This window comes from Lepisma saccharinum, chromosome 6 (assembly GCF_977018435.1).
Source record: "Lepisma saccharinum chromosome 6, izLepSacc3.1, whole genome shotgun sequence".
In the NCBI taxonomy this organism is placed as follows: domain Eukaryota; kingdom Metazoa; phylum Arthropoda; class Insecta; order Zygentoma; family Lepismatidae; genus Lepisma; species Lepisma saccharinum.
Genome location: NC_139234.1, coordinates 37,710,982 through 37,728,140, shown reverse-complemented (window position 1 = coordinate 37,728,140; position 17,159 = coordinate 37,710,982). Strand labels below are relative to the sequence as shown.

Genomic DNA, 17,159 nt, shown 5'->3' with positions numbered 1-17,159 from the left:
TATAAGATCAGTATTCACTTATGAATCATAAACATGGTTCTCAACAGAATCAGAAAAGAACACTCAAAAATCAAATGAAGAGAAAAACTTAAGGAAAATATATCGACCAATTACAGAAAGTAATAATTGTAGTTTGATTGATAGATTTGTTTATTTTACTTCGCTTGTCTGCCACTTTTGGCTAATTCTGAATATGAAGATGAGTGATGATATGAGGATTGATGAAGGAACACTCACAAAGAATGCTCACGTCCAGGCTGGGATTTGAACACTGGACCCTGGCATCGTAGCACACTGTGCTAACCACTCTACCACGGAGGTCTACAGAAATAACTGTAGAATAAGGCATAATATGGAATTGTGTATATACCTAAAATTATGGTTAAAATGGTTGGAACATGTAAAGAGAATAAGGCTGTGTCTAAGAAATAAAGAATAGAAGATTTAGGATGGAATGGATGTTTGATGTTTTTGGAAATATGAAGATGATAAAGATTAGGAAGGAATATGAGAATTGTAAGTACACATGAAGAGTTATTGTACAGTTGTACAGGAGGATAAGCCTCCTCAAGGGCTATAGTGCCAAAATGAGAGAGCACGGATGTCACACACTGCTGAACTTAAAATAAAAAAAAATAAAAATTAACATTTTAATTATTCGAAATGAAAAACTTACCATCAGAATTGTCCAGAAAAGCAAATGCTTGTTAATGAAGATAGGAAAAAGTCAGAAAGATATACAATTCATAGTCATCAATTTCTTTAAATATGAGATATCATATACTGTGTATCCAGCTCTGATTTAATTACCACAGAGAAAACTGTAGTAATTTTGCAGTTCTCAGGGATATTTGTGATTAAAAAACCTGATAATGTAGTTGAAAATATTAAAAAATACAAACAATTCCCTTTTCACAGTCTTACATGAAACTCTTCCACATTTACCTCGACAAATCACACCACTTTTCAAAAGGTTTAATCGTGCATATGTAGAAATTTACAGAAATTGTAGTTTCTACTTACCAATATGTATCCCTCCTTTCAACTACTTTGTTCCTTATTGTGCTTTTAAGTATGCTTGTGGAGTTATTATAGAAATGTATTATACTGTCACACTTAAGAGGTATCCCCCCCCCCCCCAGCTGTCTCACTGTTACCATGTTGAAGCATATGAGCATCATCCCTAGCTAGCACCAAGACTTGACCAAATGTCTCCCCAGCTAGCAATTTCCATTTCGAGTGCTGCACGGACATGCTAATGTGTAGTTATTTGTTTTGTTGAATATAAGTAGTCTTAGGTTCTACTTCCATTGAGATAACAGATTGTATAGCTTTGGTCTCCCCCTTTTGAAGAGATCTTCAGTTATCATTAGAAACTGGATTTTTAAGGGATTTTTTATTTTTATTTTTCAACATGGATGATGGAATAAATAACAACAGTGTTGATAATTATCTTCCACAAACAAGATTACATGGTTTTGACTTCCCTTTTTTAAAAACCTTTTTCTTTCTGGTCCCTTTATTGACAAGATATCAAATATCTTGCACGACTGTATTCTCCACAAACAAAACATTCATTAATTGTCTATTTGGAGCAGCTTAGAGGAAAGAAAGAACAAGCGCCTTCCACCTTACCTTCACTCCATGAGTGTTGGGAGTACATTGCAGTGATTGTTGCAACAATGTGATCTGGGCTTAAGCAGTAACAAATGCATTGTAAGCGGCACACCTGTTGAGTTGAAAGTGTACTTATCTGCTAGATTTAGACTTTTATTGTGAAATTTTAAATTATAGTTTTAATTTTACTGTGTGACAGTGATGACAGTATTGAGTGTCAGTGAAATGGCGAAGCCAGGTTCAAGTGGCACCAAGCTATGGAATGTGGTAAGCTGTTTCAAGGAAGATTGTATAAAAACGAATGGTAAGATTATTTGCTGTACTTTAACCTAGGAAAAAAAAAAAAGTAAAAATGGGATACATTAAATTTCATATGAAGTAAAGTAAAAAATGCAAGAAATTTAATGTATCCCCTTTTACATATGAATGGTACATATTGTGCTTTCATTTAAAATAATATTTTTAGTGGAGCGCAAAAATAAACTATAGTTCATTTTCATTTCCCTTTTTTTTGGGGCAATAATCCCAACCCCCTTTTTAGAGTAAATTTTCTTCCTTTAAAATCCTGTCTTTAGTTATCATCATACTCAATACTGCTGGGTATTTCCTCCTTATTTTACTTGACTGACACCATGTATGGTAAATATGGACAATGATGGATGAATATGTGGATTCCAGAGAGAAATCCCTACTTCCTAATTAGGAATATAAAATAATCTCTGCACATATCAATTTAAACAAATATTACGTACCTTCCCTATATAATCCAAATGGTTCAGCCCATCTATACCTGTCTTGTTTTGTAATGAAAGAATCCCTGAAGTAAATGAACATCCAAGAAACTCCCACAATACTGTAGATTCCAATTAAAGCCTGAGATGCTAGAAGAGCGATTCCAATCCCCTGAAAAGAGAACAGAACAGTTAATTATATCACTGAAATATCCCTACAGATTTCTCTCTTTGTTTAGGAAAGACCCAAAAACAAGATGTTTCCAAATTCAGTACAAAAAAGCATCCCTTTCTTCTTAATGCCAGCCTTCTTGTGACTATGTGACTAGAATAACTCTTCTAGTGACTGACTCACAATTTTAGAAAGTTCGTTGTCATCTGCTCAATAACTTGGTAAAATAACTTACTTCAAGGCATCTCAAACCAGACACCCATCAACTTATAATTTGACACACACAACACTTACTTAACAAAAATTACAACTTCCATGAACACAACACTTTCAATTAGAGACCATAAGATTACAGTTAACAAAAAAATACTACTGACCACACAGGATTAAAACTATACAACAAATTACCCAATGCATTCAAGAAAATGAAGACAAAACATTTAGAAATCATGTCAAGGAATTTCTCTTCGAGAATATGTATTACAAAGTGGATGAATTTTTTGATATGTAACAAGAGATATATATGTATGTATGTATGTATGTATGTATGTGTGTGTGCATGTGTGTGTGTGTGTGTGTGTGTGTGTGTGTGTGTGTGTGTGTGTATATATATATATATATATATATATATATATATATATATATATGTTTATGTATATTATATATACACACATACACATACATTTAAGTGTACACAACATTTCTATATTTACAAATTTGATATATCTGTGTTATTATATGTATTCTTCTGCATTCACTCAATAATTTTCTGTACTATTTTATCATTGTATTGTATTATGTATTGAATTGCAATTCATCCCATGAAGTAGTATACTTTGTACATAATTTAAATGCATAAGAAGAAATCTCTGGTGAAATGTAGTGAATGTTATCCAATGACAACCATGACGAAACCATGAATGTTCTCATTCTAAAGATGAATAAAACTATCTATCTATCTATCTATCTATCTATCTAAGTACTACATAGCAAAAAAAAAAAACAAAAAAAAAAAAAAAAAAGGAGATTCGACCAGAAGTTGAATCTGAGTCAGGGGTACAGCAATGGCATGGCATAGTACAGTGTGTACAAAAAATTATGTCCTAGTTTTAAATTGTTATAACTTGTTGTAGAATACGTGAACAGTGTTCATTCAGCGTTCATTCATGACTTGAATGTTTGAAATTTTGTTGGTGTTCATTAGTTCTCCATTTTCCCGGTTGGCAGCACTGGCATAGCAAAGAAAGTTGTGTTTATGTGCTTGTAATAACTGTAAACTGCAAGAGAAATAATTTATTCATATTGATTAGGAATTCTTAATATGTAATTTACACGGAAATGCATCAAGGAAACAGTTATGAGTATGACTGCATGTTATTTATACAGACAGTGTTACACAAATGACCGACAGGTAGTTTCTTTGATGAAAGGAGCGGGAGTTCTCCCTAAACGTAACAGCAAAAGTTGTGTTTATGTGCTTGTAATAACTGTAAACTGCAAGAGAAATAATTTATTCATATTGATTAGGAATTCTTAATATGTAATTTACACGGAAATTCATCAAGGAAACAGTAGTATGCTTGGAAGTTTATTTTCTCTTTGGCTAGCACTATATTTTTCCATCTTTCCACATCAACTTTCTTTTGTTTACAAGGGATAGAGAAATGATGAAAGGGGAGGGGGACTTCAACCCCCTGCCACTAGAAAAAGGAATGTGGGTTTACACTTGTAAGATTGCGTTAATTAATCCCACAAAGAAAAATTGAAAGGTAGATAGGAACAGAAAAGAATCCATCACCGTGTCATTGGCCATGAAAGATGTAATAGGAGTTTGCAATTATAGGTTGAACTTTGTTCTCTAAGCAGACATATTCAGACAAGCTCTTTTAGGTATCTTTCTTGTGAGGCCAGGCGTCAATCATTTAGGAAATATAACCCTTGCCACCATGTCATTTACAGGAGAATGCATGTATATATTTCTGGTAGCCAGGTTTCATTCATCTTTATCTGTTAGTTGGAAGTAGAAAATTTCTCAGAAATATTACCATGTGCACTCATAGTATCTGCTGACAGTGTTAACAAAGGAGCCAACATCAAATTTCAATAAATATAAGGGTAAAAACTTGGAGAGAGGCATTCAAAATGGACACGTTCACAACTGAAACGTCACCATGAGTTTACGAACTTAATTCTCTCATTCCAAATCAATAATTTGTCAAACTACTGCATATGAATGAGTGTGTGTGTGTGAAAAAAAGAGAGAGAGAGAGAGAGAGAGAGAGAGAGAGAGAGAGAGAGAGAGAGAGAGAGAGAGAGAGAGAGAGAGAGAGAGAGAGAGAGAGAGAGAGAGAGAGAGAGAGAGAGAGAGAGAGAGAGAGAGAGAGAGAGAGAGAGAGAGAGAGAGAGAGAGAGAGAGAGAGAGAGAGAGAGAGAGAGAGAGAGAGAGAGAGAGAGAGAGAGAGAGAGAGAGAGAGAGAGTATGTCTTATATCAATCTTTACATACAACAGCATCGTAACATTAATATGTAATGTGTACAATCAAAATGGAATTACCTGAAAAATAGGAGATATCCGCCACATATCCATAACTCCCGCTGCCAAATACTGCCCCATTGAAACATGGAATGTGTACAAAGGTATTCCAAATATAAATGACAAAAAAAGGAACTGTATTATAAAATTGGCTGCAAAGAAAGAGAAATACACATTAAGAATAATCATATCAATTATGTAACACCAAATAATATTTACATAAAATTTCATTAATTTATTTAATTGACTTTAAATTCAATGAAGTTACTGAATTGTATTTATTAATACAGAAAATGTTTCAATTTTTTCTCATGGAGATTTTGTCAGGGCTGTGATATCATTTAAAATAAATCTTTGCAATTAGCCAAAAGTGGCATAGCAAAGCAAAGTAAAATAAAAGAAATTAATAAATCATTTAAAATAAGTAAGTGAATTAAAATGTTCTGTGTACAATTAACCCTTTCACCACTGAAACAATAATAATATCTTCTCTGAAATGCAAATTTACAGATTCTGCATAGAGTATAATCAAACGATTTTTTCATACTGAAAATATTAACTAGAAATATTCAAAACTTCCTGGACATGGAGAGTCATCTCTTGGGAACTGAATGGAATTAATTTTACATTACATTTTACAAATACTTGAGTGGAATCTAGAGGAAATATCTGAATTGATTCAAGTCATCCCTGATATTACACATTGCTAACCGCATGGCTATAGGAATCCCAGTGATATCAAAGAGTGTGTCAACCATTAGGTTTCATTATCCCCGCTACCTCACAGATGATCCAGATGATGCTGATGTATGTACAAATGTGGCCCCTTGGTTGACACCCCTTAAAAGTATAAAACTCAAGCGCTCTGGTTGCGGCTTTGCCTGCATTGTATTATGACATGCTCATTAGTCCATTTATAGAGATCTTCACAAACGCAACCATACCGAGATGTATATAACACGCATAGTGCCATCTGTTGTAGACTATTGTTTATAATATAAGTACTTCATCTTTCGAGGTCCATTCCCCAAGCCCCCTCTCCGTCCCTTTTAGGGATTGAATTTCTGAAAATCCCTTCATGGTGGGTGCTTACATCATAAGAGGAAGACACCCCCTAAAATTTCAGGTTTCTAGGTACATGGGTATTAGCTGTGCATTGATGAGTGAGTGAGGACAAGACTCCTCCAATTAAGCTTTGGCCGACACCAACCAAACAGATTTTAAAAATTCCTCTTCTTTCAAAAAGCTGCTCTGATATTCCAAATTCTGAAAAATTACATATATAATCCCTTCTACAGCAGCCGGCCCCTGTGGCGGAGTGGTTAGCACATAGTGCTATGACGCCAGGGGTCCCGGGTTCGAATCCTGGCCTGGGCATGGATGTTTGTGAGTGTTCATTCATAAATTTCATCATATCATCACTCATCCCCATCTTCGCAAATTAGCCAGAAGTGGCACAAAAGGCGAAGTAAAATAAAGCAAATCAAATCAAATCCTTCTACAGCATGCACGTGAATTTTGGCTGTTGTCTAGATATCAGTGATGGAAGATAGGCTTGCATAACCACAAAACTATTGCAAATACCTAGTCAACAGCAAAAGCAAATCACACAAAGATTCATGAGGGAAATCTAAGCAGATGTAAATTTTTTAGCATTTGGAATATAGTAGCAGGTTTTTTTTAAAAAAAGGAAATTTTCGAAAATGACTGTTGGCATCAGCCAAGGGTACAGCGCAGCCTTAAGATATGCCATTGGTGCTTCAAAGTATGAACCTTAAATATTTTCTAGGCCTCTTGAATTCGTTTTTTGGATGTTTTATTTTATGTTGCTTTTCTGCCACATTTTGGCTAATTCTGAGAATGAGGAATGGTGGTGAATGAAATGCATGAAGAGAAAATCCCAGAAATACACATGGTCAAGACACAGAACCTGAAATCCACAGAGGAATATAATAGGTGTGGTCCATGGCCGATAGAAACTAGTTTGCCTTCAACAATGCAGTTTCCTGGGTGTACATGGATGAGGGGCTGACATTCAAGTGCCCTACCTGAAAGTCACCTTTAATTCATCTGAACAATTTTGGTTGTAGGCCCAACATTATATGACTCAGGTTTCAAACCTACTTAGAACTGGATTAGCAAAGGCCTTACAAGCTTGCAACTAAGAAAGGCTGCAGAAACAATAATTGATACACCTAAAATACTATCATATTGTACATGTATATTTACTCACCCCCAAAGTGAACACTGAGTACAGCGAACCTGCTAATGTTAAAGAGGCCCAAGGTGCACCCAAGGCAGGCCAGCACAGAACTCAGGTTATGTGGCCAATGACCGATGGGGCTCTGCACCTCGTCTGGCATGGCACTGCTATCACGTCTATGTGATGTTCTGAAAAGAAGGAAAAGGCCAAAATTAAAACAGATTCTTATTCTCGTGTCTTACTTAATATTACAAGTAATTTTTAACAATAAAATAAGTACAAAGAAATAAATGGAAGAACCTATTCAGTCGGTCATAATCTTTTCAATTCAATGTTAAGATCCCTTGCATATATAATTTCAGAATGGAAATAAACAGAAACAAGTGAAGATGCAATAGAGTACAAAGTGCATTCAGATATGCAGGTGGCGTCTTTGGAAGTTTCTGAGGGAATGTCTAAAATATAAAAATTAAAAAAGGAGGATTTCAAATCTAAGTTTTGAGTCTGGACAATGGAAGGCCGCTTCTTACATTGATTGATTGATGGAATCAGGTTATTTTACGTCGCTTTCTGCCACCTTTTGTTTAATCACGACGAGCCCCTTCTTACAGTTCCATCTTTTTTCAGCATCGAAATGTGTCTAAATTTTGACATTGCATGCAAACAAATCATCATCTACTGCATTGCGCTGGTCCCTGTGGCGGAGTGGTTAGCACATCGCGCTACTACGCCAGGGGTCCCGGGTTCGAATCCTGGCCTGGGCATGGATGTTTGCAAGTGTCCATTCATCAATTTCATCATATTATCATAACTCATCCCCATCTAAGAATTAGCCAAAAGTGGCACAAGAAGCGAAGTAAAAAAGAAAATAAAGCAAGCTACTGCATTGGCTCTCCGAAAATGACCCCAAACACGTGCAAAAAGGTAGCCCACTCATGTGCGTGTGTATGTGTAAATACGTTCGTGATTCCCAAGTGAAGGGTTACTGTTTTCAGGCCTCATCAAATAACCGGAGTGCGTCGAGCTGAGCACTTGAACGGATCATCGACTACAAAAAATCATAGTTGTCAACAGAAGTTCAACTCCGGGAACTTTTCTAACGATGGAAGCGGCCCCGGCGCCCACCCAGCGTCGAATAACATGGGTACCTGGGGGAAACCCTGGGGGGTAAAGGCGGTCAGGGGCGTGATGCTGATCACATCACCCCCACTCACGACCGGATCAAGAAAGTGTGGGGCGTTACCCCCACACCCCCTATACGCCTTCATGGCGTGGTGCTATGCACAGGGGAGCACTTTACCTTTTTACCTTTTGTCAACAGAAGTGCTTCACTTGTAAAATTCCCAACACCTAATCTAAGCACCCCCATTTGCACTCACGAGAACCTGCCTCGCACATTTTTATATTGCTCCTTGATGTATACTTATATTTGACCTTATCTTTATAACTGTAATGTTCATAAGAGTCAAGAACTCGATTTTTAAATCTAAAGTATTGTTCAGCAAGGTTTAGGAGATTCAAAAAGTCTTGTTTCATCTTGAAACAAGTTCCCATCATTCAAACTACAGATTCGTGACAAAATCCAAGTGTTTAGACACTAAAATGTATTATATTTCCACAATCCATCATGATGCCGAGGAAAAATTTGTGTTAAGACAATATAGTACGACAGGTTTGGGCGAAAAATGTTCCTTCAGGGTCATTAATATCAATTAAGAACCAAACAGTACCAACTGTGTAAGTTTTACTAGTTTACCTAACGGTCTCAAGATAATCATCGTTAGAGCTCTTAAATACGTAGTAATTCGGAATAATATTTCTAGAAAGCTTGTTTGTCCAATCATTAATTTTTCTTGACACAGATTTCCCTGTCGTGAACACTCAAGACGGTCGTGGAATTACCTCAGGCACCGAAGGGGGAGCGGGGGATGATAAAGAGGTCAGAACTCCCCACTTTTTGAATTTAATTTTCTTGGAAGAAAAAAACAGCTCAGTATATTTCACTTCATTTTCCTGACATTAAACCTCCTCCCCATTTAAAAATTTTCTGGCTGCGCCTATAGCCTATAACGTGTTAACTATATTGATAAATCAGTTTCGTGCCTGTATGAGCTAAATCAAAACACAATCCTTCCTTGAATGATTCAGGGATTCCTTACAAACCATTCTTCTTAGAAAATAAGTCATCTTGACACTAGTTTTAAACGTTTTATTTGTTTAACACATAAAAACGTTTTGTTTCTTTGCAAAACATTCCACCCTTGATTAAAACACTCACCGACACAAATAGCACTGCCCGTAATACGAGTACATAATGCAGGATTCTGATGGAAAAAGCACAGATAGAACCCACACTTCATCTACACTGATGCTTGTAAAGAGTGAGAACCCGACATACGCGGCGTAGTTGTAAAGTAAGCCTGTGCCTCAGAGGTGTTAATTCGTGTAAACAAGCTCGCTGAGAGAACGTCCTTCTCGTCAGGTATTCACGGTGTAGACAAACAAGTACATCAACGGGTAGAACTGAATAAGAACTGAATATTTGTGTACGTGTTACAGTGCAAATTATTTACCCCTACACAGAAAAAAACGCCTCTTTTCAAGCGATTCACGTCATAGGCCGGCCGGCTTGCCTTGACAACGACAGGTACGTCAGGTGGGAAAGGGTTAATGGATCTTTTCATGGTTAAGAAATGATTTTTCCTTCTGAACTAGCAAGAGAAGATAACGTTATCTCAGAAAGGCTTTACGAATAAGCAGCATGAAAGCGCTAAAATGTTCTGCACATTATTTGCCTTGTCTACACAAGGTACTGAAAATAACAGCAGTATTTTACTGTAGTTATTTGCTTTGCAGTTCTCAATCGGAGCAAAATTATTCGAACTCTGGTTCTGGCCCGTTCATCAACGCACAGAATTATCTGCAACAGGTTTAATGTTCAGTTTTATGCGAATTTCTCATGGCGAATAGAGAGAGACGAGCCCCTATAGTTACAAACAGGTGATCCGGACCAACTTTCAAGGAATCATGCCATGTTTCCATAATACATTTTCTATCTGTTCCCTCATTCTATGGCTAAATACAAGTACATGCTGGCGGTTTCAGAAAGAAAGGCAGGCATTTCAAAATTCTTAGACACAGTGTGTTGAAAAAAGATAATGGGAGCTTGTTTTCCCGCAAATTACTACTAACATTTTGACACATTGCGAAACATATAGTAACTGTCTTCTGTTAAGAACAGCACACTGTGCACACAGAAGCATAAACATTTATATGAAGTAATATGACAGACAACAGCACAGAATAAAATATTCATTCATAGTTGCCACATCGAGTGGTTTTCTCTGTTAATGTTCATGCCACATTCATATATTCAATCTCAGCTTTTTATTGCAAATATTCTTTACAGTAACACAAAATCTCATCTATGTTGTTCACATCTGTGATTATTGCATTGTATTTATTTCACTTAGGAATTTCAAACGTTCTTCAAATGGTTTATAGTAATACTTTCATTACTTTCAGCACTTGCAAAACATTTGAACACATGTGTAAGGACATGTAACTTCCTTCATACCGCCATAAAAGCTTTACCTCAGCAAACAACTGATAAATGCAACTACATTTTCTTTCAATGCTCTGGCCAGATAAACATGTATTGCCGTTTCTGTCGGTACATTTCCGGGCCCAGCCTAGTGGAATAAATCGTATCTTCGAAACTGACATTCATGGAATTTACTGTTAGATATTATCTCGATTTACTTCACCAACCTGCAATCCTCTCAAATGACGTGTCATTTAATGAGGGGCTGGACATATTCTAACGGAATATCAATTTGCCATCCTCAGAAAGAAAAGAATAAAAAAAAAGTTAGACAAGGATGCAACAAGCTATGAGCAATGCTCTTAACTTCGTCCAAAATTTAAACGCCAATTCATGCCCATAATCATGAGAGCTTCGAGGACAAAAGCCTGTTATAAACCGTTACGCGGATATGCAATACTTTCGTCTGACGTGCTAATAAAAGTTACAAACGTTTGGTACTGGTATCAAGCCTTAAAGTGCAATGTCATATTTCCAAAGCAGTGCGGAAAAAACACAGCGTACACAGACAGAGGTTTTATCAAGTGAATACCGTTAGTAGAAAAAAGACGACTGGATTATAGACTCTACAGGGTGACCACGAATTAAGGGGGCACCTTTTGATCATCAATTACGTTCAACAATGAGAACGTATTTATAATATTGGCAACTTTTTATTTTCTGAAGATGGTAACTTAGACATCACAATGACAATTTTATATGTTTTCCACATAATTATCAATTTGAGCTCCATTTAAATCAATGCAAGTTTGGAGACATAATTGGCTTTCCTTCTATTTGTTCGTGGCTTACCAGATTAAGGTCTGAAACACTTCCGGTTGCAACAAATAACTTGTTGAATGTTGATTCTTGAGATAGTGTCACTTTCAAGTGCTGGAGGTCCACATTCCTGCAGCATTCGTCGCTCAACTTGAGCTACACGTTATTGGTAATGGAAAATACACATTTGACACGCTGCTCAATACTTAGGCGACATGCTGCCATTCTAAACAACATCCACTTCTTCTGTTATGTCGGTTAGAGTTTACATACGTGTAAAGAAAGATAAAAAGGAAAAAAAATACTAGCTCAATTAATACAAAAGTTAGTGACAAAAGATACCAATTTAGGGCGAGGAGATACAGTTACGCACCATGTGTGCATTTACAATCGTCGGAATGGGCAATGCTACTGAAGAAAAATGTGGGCGTGCTAGATACGACCTGTAAAAAATATGACGAATAAGAATTTTCGGAATCCCATGCATTCCTTATGGGGAATCAACTTCAACATCAAGTTACGGCTAATCAAATGGGAGTTTCGACTTTTCTGCTGGGCAATCACTTCTTCAAACTGCCCTCTTCCCGTTGATATAATTTTCTATTCCATCGGAAGTTTGACATTCCCAAGATAACAAATCAAAAAATACTCCCATATGCCCAATGAATTTTTCCTTGCCTCCTGGCAGTGTTGCCAAACCTGGTGCGCATAAAAGAGCTACATTACACCTTAAATGGAATTAAAACTGACTTTCAAGGAGCTAGATTTACGAAGTGCTTCCTAGAGTAATGTTAGTTGTCAAACGGGTGGGGTGCTGCTATTACCGTTAACTCTAAATTGATGACAACTTATTATTAGTTTTCACCATCTAGATCCGGCTGCATCACACATCTCATGGTTGTACAAAATCGAAAATAAAGGATTCCCTAATAACAATATTATGCCAATTTCACGTCCACACGGCGCTATAAAAAAAGTAGCTGGGGATATAAGAGAGGATGGGGTGACGCAGCCAATATAACAATATCATGTCACGTGCAAAATGTATAATCATGGCAAAAGTTGGTCTATGTGAGCCGGAACCAGTGATGATATCATAGTGAGGCACGGGCGCCCCAGTTCACAGGCAAACGAGTGCACGAAAGAGCCAGATCTGGCTCCAAGAGAGCTAAGTTAGCAACACTGACTCGGGAGGAAAAGCCGGGCGGAGACTGTCCGGCATGCCCTTAATTCGTGGGCACCCTGTATATCAGTCCAAACAAGTTTTGTGTTAGGGCTAAGTGGCGACTTAAGTCTTCAGCAACATTTCTTGGTCAATGCCATAAAGCTTCACAACAGTTCATTGATCAAGATTATTCTGCAATACAGGGTGATTCAAAAGTCGCATAAATATTACCACCAATAACATGAAAATAGTAAGGTCTTACCTCACTTATACGGTAAATGGAAAATCGGACTTTGATTGAGTTGATGTTTTAAGTCCACATTATGCCCAGTTAGGCTAATCGGGACTGGACCTACAGTTTAAAGTGGGATCCACTATGTACCTCCACCGGAAATCGAACCCAGGCCCACTTGATTACAACGCTACGACGCTACCACTGCGCCATATGGGAGGTCCCCAGGAAAATCGGACTTTGAAAGAAATCACAACTGTGCTGCTCTGCTCAGTCCTACATCCTAGTAAAATCGTCCATCAAAGATAAATTAAATTTGCATTCGCAAAAAGAATAGATGAGCAAATTTATTACTCAACATTTCTTAGCAGAATATAAGGTTAATACCAGTGTGGATTTAGAAAATTTGAATTTTCGTTTTATAACATCACTTTTATACCACACCAGTGTGACAGTCAGATTTACCGTCATTATTATTATTATCATTATTATTCATGTATGTAGCGGTAAAAAGACGTGTTGATTCAAAGTGTTGAGTGTTTTAATTTGTAAGATTACATATTTGATTTTTGCCAAGCCGACGGGAGGAACGAGACGTTCGCGTGTGTTAAGGGTGAGCACCTGAAGGGTCACGCTATGCGTCTAAAGCTTAGGAAATTCGACCGTAATGACAACATGACAAACATTTAAATATCTCGGTTTCCAACGGTCAGATTCATGTGAAACTTATACCAGCGCAGCGGCATGTGTGCAAGGACGGATGTGTGGAGTTTCGTCACGATCAAGCGACAATTACGGACGCCAGATCAAATCGGTTCTAATTGATCAGTTTGTGGACAGCGATCGCAATTGAGCTATGGGCGACAGCCAGGCGGAAGCTTAATCCACACAAGTAAACTTCGGACACGGTCCGTCCTAGTTTGGAGACAATAGAGCGTGGTGGAATAACCTCTTCGGAAGCGTCACTCCAACGTGCGCCTAGCGTCCTTTTTCAAAATCCAAATAAAACGAAGGACATGGTTTTTCGTTACACAGTCTTACCGCGATCCTTGTAACGAGAGCAGCTCCGTGCTACCTCTCCATATACAGTTTTGCCGCGATTCTTGGAACGAGAGCACCTTCGTGCTACCTTTCGTGTACAGTGGACTTTGTTGTGTTGTGCGAACACCAGTGTGTGTGATAGGCAGTAAGTCTACACGAGTGCGCCTACCTCAACCGCTGGGGGAAGTTGAAGCGAAACCGTGTTTCCGTGATTACCTTACGCCATTTATAATTTTTGAGAAACGAGCAACACCGGAAACTATGGCGGGCTAGAGGAAGAAGAGAGATGGGGGCGTTACGTCGATTCGCCCGATGTCAGAAGAAGCTACGCCGATGATGCCTATCCGCCGCCATGGAGAGAGAGAGAACGTCGAACGCCGCCCTATTGATACGCCGACGATGCCTACCATCCGCCACGTTGACGCCCCGACGACGCCTACCAGCCGCGACAGAGAGACGTAGAGAGAGATGTTGACGCCCCGACGACGCCTACCATCCGCCACGTTGACGCCCCGACGACGCCGACGACGCCTACCAACCGCGACAGAGAGACGTAGAGAGAGATGTTGACGCCCCGACGACGCCGACGACGCCCGCTCAGATGCGACGTCCGAACCGCGCCATACCACGGAGATCCACCGATCCCGAGAGGAAGAGGAGCCGGGGAACTAGGTGTTTGAACCCTTTTTGCATCTTCATCGTCACGACCAAGGAAACCTTCCGCGTGGATACTATGTGTTTTCAATCGCCCGTAAAGACGCCAGGATGCACCCCGGAAGCTGAGAGATGGTAAAGTATTCATCTGTGTGAACCTTAACACGTGACGGCCCGATTGATTTAGAGAACGCCCTTGAAATTCGTCGACATTTTGAAAACGCCCACTCAACTCGAACTTCATACCAAACTCCCGTCGCGCTTGTCATTTGTAATCTATTCGTCTCAGGTCAATTTTTCTTATTCCTTGTGATATTTTTTTTATGATCTTAAATTCATTGTTGTTTGTGCTCCTTTGTATTTGTTTAAAGTGCGTACTATTAGAGTAAAGCGCCGCCCGCTTAATTGCATATTCTACTTGAGGTTTGTTCATTTTTATGTGTCAGCGCTGTGTCGCTGCTAGCTATGTCCGGTCGCATATGTGATTATTTGTTAAAGTATTTGCCTGGTAATGTGAATTGCTCGTCGCGGCGAAGTGTTTAAGTCCCGCCTGCTAGAGAGTATATGTTTGCGCCACTCAACGGAGGTTATTTGTTATGTTTGGAACCACGTGAGGTCTTGTAAAAGGAAAACGTCCGCCCACGTGAATGTAATTGCCGTTGAGACGCCTTTGTTTATACTGGTCAAGTAATGTATGGTCACCGCGCCGACTAGTTTCTTTTTTAAAAACAAAAGGTGAACTTAAGTAAGGGCTGGCTAGGATTTAAGTAGCACTGGAGCAAAAATCACAAATGACCTGATTAGACAAAAAGTAAGATAAAAATTAATTGAGAATGCAATAATTAGGGCTTGTCGTCATAAAACCTGTACATGTCATGTATAATTTCTTGTGTCGATGACCCCATGAGGATTGAATCTGAGAGAGAATGTGAGAGTGCAAGTGTGGGGACCTGTAATAATTCCATTTTTGTTGGTTATGAATAGAATATACTTTTTATTTTCATGTTAATTTTGGGCTATATCATTTTCGTATACATGTCGCTACCCGTGATTTTCAGGTATGCAGCTAGCCGCTTCCCGGCTACAGGTAAAGAGGTGGTAATTTGGAAGTACATATGTCTTTGTTTTTATTCGATATGGCTTATTACTATGCACTGTTGGTCACCGGTTCCTACACACGAACTTAACCTGGACCGTAACGCTATTTCGCTTGCCCGAGGGAGATTTTGCCGCCTCTATCTAGGTAGTGGTAGCATTTGTTTTCCCGGGCAAGGGAGGGCGTAGCATACACCAGGTAAAATCATGTAGATGAGGGAGAATGGTGAACTGATAAGTGATAGAAACAATGCAGCGAAATGTCCATGCTTACCCAGAATTCGAATTTAAGACTCCTAGAACGCTATGCTAACCACTTCGCCACGGAGGCCGGCTCAACCGTTAAAAAGTGGGAGTAGGCATCTTTAAATAGAAGTGGTAGTAATTTTACCATCTTTTCAGTTGGGTACGTCTCTGGGAAATGTGGGGCTTCCCTTCTTACCATTATTTTCGGTTTGTTAGTAATTCCCGAGGGTACACGGCACCATTAACAAACAAAAAAAATAATTATTACTATTATTATTACGGTTTAACTCTGAATGCTTATTATTCGCTTTTAAACACTGTCTTTAATTGAACAGTAACAAACCATATTTCATCGAAGTAGAGCCAACCTGTATATATTTACTGTAACGTGGAATGCATAAGTAATAACAGGTTAATTGTTCTTTGTTTTATGCAACGAGATCTTCAAGAATAGAAACAAAACCTCTAACAAACAGCTGATCACATCTTCACCATCCTACGTAGAAATCCTAAAAAACAAGGAGGGTGCAAGAGAAAAAATAATATAAATACAAAGATGGACAACTTGTCGAGTAATAATTATATGTACATCCACCGAACCTTATACTATTTTTTTCTGGCAATTACACTAATTGGAGCCACATGTATATTTCAATATGCAACTAAAGATAATCGAGACTGTGCACTTGGCAACGATGAAAACTGGAATTGTCGATTTCCAATCCGGGACATTTCCTACCTGAAAGGTTTTACCAGATTGCAGAAGAAGGACATATTGTCTCCCTTAAAAGAGTTATTTCCGTAGAAAACGAGACATAATTAACAACTCCAACAGAAAAATAGGGGGGAAATTATATATTGCACCTTACAGCACATGATAATTCTGATAATTATCGCCTTTGTTTTGGTAACAAGAAGACTTTGCACACGACCTAACTGCTTCGTGTTGTCATTCTCTCTGCTGCTTTCCCAGGGATGACATAACCAAGCAATATGGCTTCATTCTACGATCGCTTGCGTGGGAACCATATCACCTAGTTACTTGATGCGTTTCCAAAGTATGTTTATATGCTGATAGCTGGCTGAAAGTTTCCACAGATGCGAGAG

At 38.3% G+C, this 17,159-nt stretch overlaps 1 protein-coding gene across 2 annotated transcripts in view; it reads right to left on the bottom strand.

Moving 5' to 3' along the window:
* The window catches only part of bdg (sodium-dependent transporter bedraggled), a 270,150-nt gene that overhangs the window by 18,567 nt on the left and 234,424 nt on the right, over positions 1–17,159 (bottom strand). Inside the window, exons 4-7 of one of the 2 annotated variants that reach the window (XM_083123786.1) lie at positions 7,287–7,444; positions 5,075–5,205; positions 2,370–2,520; positions 677–703 (exon numbers count right to left, since the gene is read on the bottom strand). In XM_083123786.1, coding sequence (XP_082979912.1) covers positions 677–703; positions 2,370–2,520; positions 5,075–5,205; positions 7,287–7,444 — 467 coding nt within the window. The remainder of the gene's footprint in view (positions 1–676; positions 704–2,369; positions 2,521–5,074; positions 5,206–7,286; positions 7,445–17,159) is intronic. The other variant, XM_083123787.1, reaches the window with a different exon arrangement.